Here is a 7546-nt window from a genome sequence, read left to right as displayed (position 1 = left end):
CAGGAAGTTCCTGGACGCGCCTTTCAAGAACATCACAGGCAAGAGCGGGAGCGGGCTGGTGGCGATGAACCTGCACAACAACGAGGCTGGGAGGCAGGTAGGTGTCATTCAGATATGGCAGCAGCTGCTTGATCACCTTCATTGGCAAAATGGCATCAGCCAAAGGAGGCGGGTCCTTGGCTGCAGGTATTCATGGGGCCAGTGGCAAGAACAGCAGTAACATCACCAAAGAAAGCATGCGCAAACTCTGAATCAGAGCTGGTTTTAACCAACTAATCTCTGTAGGTTAAAATAAAATGCACAAAGTAAGTAATAGATCTACAGTGCTTAAATAATATATTTATCTTAATTAGATATTTGATATTCAGTTGCAAACTTGAAATAGTACTGTTATTAGCATAATACAATATGATTTTTGTCACTGATTATTCTGTTACTATCATGACCTGCATTTTTAATTCTCTCTAACACTAAAGGAGAAGGCCAGCTGGACACAAGGCCTCATTACTTATCCTCAGTCTGCAGTCCACACCTGAGAGCGCAAGTTTAACATTGTCAGAGGGGAAATCAAGAGTTAATATTTTCTTTAAAAACATGGGATAGAAATGACACCTCCAAAGTAGCTCATTGGTTAGGACATGCATCAAAGTGAAAGGAGACTGACTTTGGATGGTTTTTCTTCAGCCCAAAGGACTTCCAACCCAGGGTTGCTGATGAAAAGTGTGTGTTTTGCTGTGTGGCATTGGATTCTCCTTCCTGTCCTGCAGAGGATTTAAAATGGGGGCAGAAATAGCCTATACAGGGAGATGTGAACCTGTAATCTAGTGCTTGGAGCTTACATCTGGAATGGCAGAGATTTGGATTCTGATTTTTCCTTTAAAATAACTTTCTTTGCTTTACCTTGGAGATTTTAACTTTCATGGATCTCTCTGGGCCCATAATACTTTTAATCTGTTCTACTTAGTGACACAGCTTTAAGTAAAGGGAAAAAAAGAAAGGGAAAACCTCTGGTTTTGACTGCACATATTGATGGACTCCATTGTAACTCCAAAATTTCCTGTAGCTAGAAGCAGCATCAGTGGGTTTAACTGTAATCAACTTTCCTATTTGCATAGACAAGGAATAGCCATAGTAAGTCATCGTAAGAATGATACTGGTATAATTGAAAATTACTTTAATTTGAATTTTTACAGGTAATATGTGTTATTTCTTTTAGGCTAAGTAACTGGAAAAGCAGAAAATCTTTCAGATCTCTTCCAACCCAAACCATTCCTTGATTCTGTGGTACTATGACATAGACCCTTTTCATAACTGAAGTAGATGAAGCAAGCTTTAAACCTAAGTAAATGCTGAGAACAGTTACTGTGAGTTTAATCAGATGCCAGTCAGCTAAATCATCTCCAAGGAAAGGTGACTGGTATCTTGTAGTAGGAAATGTTAATAAGAGGAACAGAAGATTAAATTATTATTTCCTTAAAGAAAGACCAAAGTGTTGTTTATCATGTTTGTAGAGTGAGATAGTTAAGGCAGAAATATATAGTCAGCTTCCATGCATAAATACTTTGTAATTTAATGGCAAAATGTAGGATAAAGCAAATATTTTGATCACTGTCCAGAATGAAAAAGAATGTTTATTGTTGGTACTTGGGATTTCTAGAAACAATATTATCTGAAGTTTTAGCATAACTCTTCCTTTTTGTATTTTCAAATTTTAACTAGGAGATGCGAAAAATGTTGACCTTCATGTTTTGGGGCTTACAAGAAGGATGTTTTGATATCTTATGACCTTTTATAATAAACACTATCATGTATCATTTGGTGTCTTGCAAGAGCAGTCTAACAGGGACAATGCTTCTGTGTTTGTTTGGAGTTAGTAACAGAACTGGTATGTGCAGAATTCTCTTGTTTGTCTCCTGTTTCAGTACAAAATGTTATTTTACACTTCCACATCTCATACGTATCATATCAACATATAAAAATTTTAAAACTGTGTGTCTTTTGAGTTGTCCACCTATCTGACTCTCAGAAGATTCAGATTGCATCCTTATTCTGCTACAAGATAAACATTCATCATCTTAGCACAGCAATTTTCAGTACTTAGATGTGCATATGTGATTTGGGCTCTTCTGCTCCTCATACAAAAGGATGTGGGGAGTCAGGCACTATGGTTTCACTATCATTGTATTAGTATTATTTTACTGCTGGAAAAATTGCTCACTTTTCCACTTGTGGAAATTTATTTGATGTGGGACTTGTGTTCTCACATTGAAAAAGCCTGGCTCATTGGAAAGTTTGTTTTTACTGACATTTGTGGATTGGTAAGAGACTCACCAACAGTTTGGAACTGTTCTTAAGTGCTGCACCTCTGGTAGGACATGCTTGTCTTCATGAATAATCACATTAGTTCTACCAGTGGCTGAAATAGGGACGTTTGATTACACGCATCGGTTCCTATTACAAAACAAGTATTGGCAGTCCTTGTCTCACAGCTGAGAACAGTGCCTGCAAACAGAAAGCTTAATTGGAGATATTAAGCATTAACTGCCATTAGAGGGTATGCAAACCGTGATTCCATTGACACTCTTCTTTGCTGCAAATCAGTCTCTGCTTTCTGCCCATCTGTCTGTTGTAGCCACAGATCCCCACCCTGTGCTGCTCTTTCTGTTAATTGCATTGGATCAGTGAAAGGAAGACAGTTTAAAAATTATCTTTCTCTCAGGTTTATTTTTAAAAAAAAGCAGTGTTCATCCCTGTTCATCACTTAACCCTGCACTCTTGTTGTGCTTGTACCACCAAGACTGAGTGGCAATAGGGCCAAGAGGAATGGCTCAGATGGACTTGTGGATGACCACAGCGTTTGTGGACCCAGATCAGTTCCACACTGATCATTTCTCACAAGCTATCAGTCAGTTCTATAACCCACCTAAGAAAGCCTGTCCCAGCTTGCTCAGAATGACACATCTATCCACTAGGTTTCTGCAACAGTGCTCCTCTGAAGTTCTCCATGAAATTTTGTTTTACAGGGAGAATCCTCTCACTATTTCATGAATAACTGAACAGATTCACCCTATGCATCGAAAGTGTGAAACAGAACACTGGTTGTGGAGTCAGCCTGGAAGTCGTGGTCCCAGTAACTGTGCACCCCAGTCCCTGTGCACTGCTGAGACACAGGTGTGTGCTGCAGCTGTGTCCCACCAGAAGGCCACATTGACTCTACAGGCACCATCTTAGGTTTCCTTGCAACATCAGGAGAAGATGCCTAGTCCCTAAATTTTGCCAGATGTTCAGTTATGGGAGTTTTTTCATTGAAGTTCACATGGCAGACTGAGATCCAACAGCATGTTCTATGGTCAGACAAAGCAAAATCTCACTTCCCTGTGCTGGCAACCCAAAGTATATTGGAGTCCAGGCTGAAAATTTGCCCAACCTAGCAGCTGGGAAGCAACACACTGAATCACATTTGTAGTTCTTGCATTCATCTGATCATCCGTACACTGCTAATGTATGCTGCATTTTTGTATTTTGATATCAGTCTAAGACTTCAACATCAGTTTCTGCTCCTGTTTCAAAACTCTGTCTCCCTCTATTTTTGTTTAATTCATCCTCAGAGAAAGACTCTGAGTATCATCTGCTGGGCTACTTGCCCACATGGAAGTAACTCACCCTTAGCACCTTAGCAGACATGTCCAGAGCTTCCTCTGACAGTTTCTGGATCCTTCTGCCCTTAGTAAGTACCTTATTGTACTGCAGTGAAAACAAGGATTACATACGCACGATATGATTTAAAACTAATTTGAAATTCTAGTTACTTGATGAAAATAGCCAATCATTCAAAACTGGAAAAATACTGTCAAATTCTCTCTAAGTTGTGTGTAAAATTTATCTTTTGATATTGTGTTTCTCTTTTGCTTCACATTTTCATTAGGTCATCTGTCTTCTGACAGACTTTCTGTCCTTGGATTTTAAAATCTCATCTGCCTCAATCACTGTTACATCTTAATGATTAATATTCTGACTATGCAGTGATTTCCTTATTGACAGATTCTTGAGCTATGAGCACAAGGTCAAGTCTGTCTATTAAAGAGAAACTAGTCTGTGTAGAAGAGATGGTAAGTATCTACCAGTATTAACTAGCAGTTGATTTGCCATTGAAAGAGTCTGTGTGCTCTGGGGTGAGAGTTTGCTTGTTGCAATGTTCTTATTTCTTCCAGTAGTGCAGAAAAATCTCCAACTGCAAAAGCAGCCCACAGCATGTGGAAGTATCTCCTGTGCAGGTGCATCTCTTTGCCAGGTGTAGTTTGCAAAGGCTAATGGCTGTCCTAGGTCAGGGCATATGCCTGCTCTTTATTGCTAACGTTTTTTGTGAATGTCTTGCGTGTTTGGCTTCCTTAGTAACCTCCACCAACAAATAGGTCCTGTTTATTCACCAGAGATGTGACTCCAAGCAAACATTTTGGTCATGTGTTTAATATTTGTAGAGATTTATGCAAATGCCAGCTCAGGCTTGTGTCAATAGTTTTGGGGCAGAATGTGCCAGGAGGCCTCAATGCCCACTGAAATCAATGGAGTAACCATGCTGGACTCATCCCAAACTTCGGTGACCACAGTCACCACGATGGAAAGTCCCAGTTTAGCACATAGGTTAGAAATAGCTCATTTGATTTACCCTGTGCCTTGACTAGTTTTGGAACTTTTGAGGACAGCATTTGTGCTGCCTGAGCTACCAATATGGAGTCTGGGACTAGAGTTTATTTCTGGTCCTGCAGAGGGCCAGTGGGGCTCGGTAGGATTTCCAGTCTCAGATCTCACTGCAGAATCAAATCTTAGGAACTGGCATAAATGACACTACTTTCTCAGGGGCAACCAGAGGAGGGTGATAGATTTGTCTTCTGTTTTTTTAATTCAGTTTGAGAAAGACAGAAATTGACAGCAGTTAATATTTGTGAAGGCTGTGGGATAAGCGAAGGTTTAGGATGAAATTTAACAAATATTGTGTCATTGGGGTGCTGGGGGTTTTTGTTTTCCCCATGTTTTGCTAAATAGTTGTTCCTCCAAAGAGGATTAATTTGAATATGCATTGGCCTTGATGCACAAGAAGTTTCAAGACAAACTTATTATTAAAATCCACACTCACTGTTTAATTTCCCAATTGCTTTTGATTTGCTTTCCTTTGGGAAAGGTCAGTAAAATGGAAGATTTTGGGCTTTCCACGCTATTAACCAATGGCCCATATGAGTCTACAGGATGGCTCCAGAAGGTACAGTAATGGAAATGTAAAACAAACCAAAAATTATGATATTTTGTCCTTGTGCTACATCTGTACACGTGTGATTTTTCAGTGCCTTTTTCAAACTCTAATGTGAGAGCTGTCACAAGACTAATTGTATGATTTTATACTATGACTATTACATGTTAGAAAAGTAAGTATTGTACTGATTGCTGAGTGTTTGAATCAGTCTCAGATAAAGAAAGTTACTGCTTGTTTTCGGATTTCAGTTATTTGAGGCTTGATCTCCTATAAACTGAGCCAAAATTGTTGTGTGTTACAAAAGCTTAACACAGGCTTCAGATTCCCATTGTTGGTCAGACAGTTACTGTTCAGCCCAGCCCTTGGTTCTGCATGGGCATGGAAAAGTAACTCATCTAAAAGTATTTTAGTGTTGGTAATAACTGTGGAGACCTTGCTAAAACATTGACAATTATAAAAGTAATATGAATGCAACTATCTAACTGTGTTAAATAGAGCCATTATGAAACTGGAAACACTAGGAACCCATACTAGAACTAGTATGCCTAAATTAAAAGAAGAGGGCTGAAGACTATAAGTGAGAAGCACACAAGATTTACTACAGAATACCTGAGTTGAAGACACCTCTGCTAAGCCATGGCGGGTCTTTTGACAGACTTTCTGTGAAGCTCAGAGACGTGGCCATCCTCCTGCTCCTCCAACAGAGTTTGTCCTGAGGTGCCTCCAGGATGTGCTGCTTTGGGTTCTGAGCCACAGTGGTTGCCCAGCCACTGTTGTGTGACCTCAGCCATTCCTGTGGCCTTAGTTACAAACTGGGTTGTGAATGTTTAGTGGTCTTCTTGGTAGCTGTAAGGTACCCTTAAAAGGCAACGCAACTGGGCACTTACTTGCCCAGTAAGTGTTTTCCGGCATAGGAGGGGTGCCGTGACCTGCCCTATCCCTGCTTTCCCCTTCTGCTATTCCCCGCTAGACCCTTTCACCCATAAGAGCCTTCTGCATTCCAGCAGTGGGAGGAGCAACACAGGACATGTCACTTCAGGTATTTAGGATCCTCCAGAATGAAAAGCCATCCAGAAATCACAGCTTTCATTGTTGTGATTCAATGTTGCTACATTATGGCCATTGCAAACTGCAAATGAAGAGCACGTCTGAAGATCATGCCTCTCGTAGTGGGGGTCCAGGATTGGAAACCTGGTTCCTAACATGTGCTCTGACTTCCCTGTTATGGAAATGGCAATGGCAGCTGTAATATCAAATACTTTGAGACCTCTGTGTTACCGATGTCAGGCAGCATTACTAATGAATGAAAGACCGCATCCAAATGTTGTTCTCCCTTTACTTTCAGGCTGTAGCAAAGCTGATGTCTGTGGATTGCCGTTGTCATGGTGTTTCTGGATCCTGCGCTGTGAAAACTTGTTGGAAAACCATGTCCTCCTTTGAAAAGGTTGGCCGGTTTTTAAAGGATAAGTATGAAAACAGCATACAAATATCAGACAGACTGAAAAAAAAGCTACGCAGAAAAGAGAAAAGCCAGAGAAAAATACCAATTGGGAAAGAGGACCTGCTTTATGTGAACAAATCACCCAATTACTGTGTCGAAGACCAAAAATTGGGGATCCCTGGAACTCAGGGAAGAGAATGTAACCGCACCTCGCAGGGACCTGATGGCTGTAACCTGCTGTGCTGTGGGCGCGGGTACAACACCCACGTTGTCAGGCACGTGGAAAGGTGCGAGTGCAAGTTTGTCTGGTGCTGCTACGTACGCTGCAGGAGGTGTGAGACCATGACTGACGTGCACACCTGCAAGTAAGATGAAGTACAGGAAACATGGCCAAACCATCCACCCTGTGTGGTGCACACAGCTCCCGCAGGCGCAGCAATCACAGTTACCATGTGGGATTTCAGAGGGATCAGCCTCAGGGGGAACAGGTACTGCTGGACAACGGGTAGTCCAAGCATTCGGCGACTGAAACAACAGCTGAGTAAACATCAGGCTGCATGAGGGGACAGCTTAAAGAGCAAAAAGGACTCCTGATGACATGTTTGAACGTGTCACTCCATGAGCAGGGACAGATGCTAAACTTTTCAAGTATTTAAGAGCCACAACATCCTGAAGATCCATGTGGTGGGTAGGTACAGTGGAGAAATCTCAAGATCTCATTAGCCAGAGACTGAAGAGTTAAAAGAGTCCGTAAGACACATTAGATATAGTCCTTATGTCTGTGCTTTTAAAACTGGGACGAGATGGATCCACTAGATAGTTCATTTCTGCTGACTTCAGAAAAACCCACAAAGATA

The 7546-nt window shown here is 41.2% G+C and overlaps 1 protein-coding gene across 1 annotated transcript in view; it reads left to right on the top strand.

The window, feature by feature from the left end:
• Positions 1–7542, top strand: part of WNT16 (Wnt family member 16) — an 8434-nt gene extending 892 nt beyond the window's left edge. Inside the window, exons 3-4 of the mRNA XM_017743744.1 lie at positions 4–97; positions 6594–7542. Coding sequence (XP_017599233.1) covers positions 4–97; positions 6594–7058 — 559 coding nt within the window. The 3' untranslated portion in view covers positions 7059–7542. The remainder of the gene's footprint in view (positions 1–3; positions 98–6593) is intronic.
• Positions 7543–7546: the final 4 nt, after the last annotated feature.

This window comes from Corvus brachyrhynchos, unplaced genomic scaffold (genome assembly GCF_000691975.1).
Source record: "Corvus brachyrhynchos isolate BGI_N302 unplaced genomic scaffold, ASM69197v1 scaffold29, whole genome shotgun sequence".
Classification (NCBI taxonomy): domain Eukaryota; kingdom Metazoa; phylum Chordata; class Aves; order Passeriformes; family Corvidae; genus Corvus; species Corvus brachyrhynchos.
Note: the sequence above shows the minus strand (reverse complement) of the source record. Positions and strands in the feature narration are given on the sequence as shown.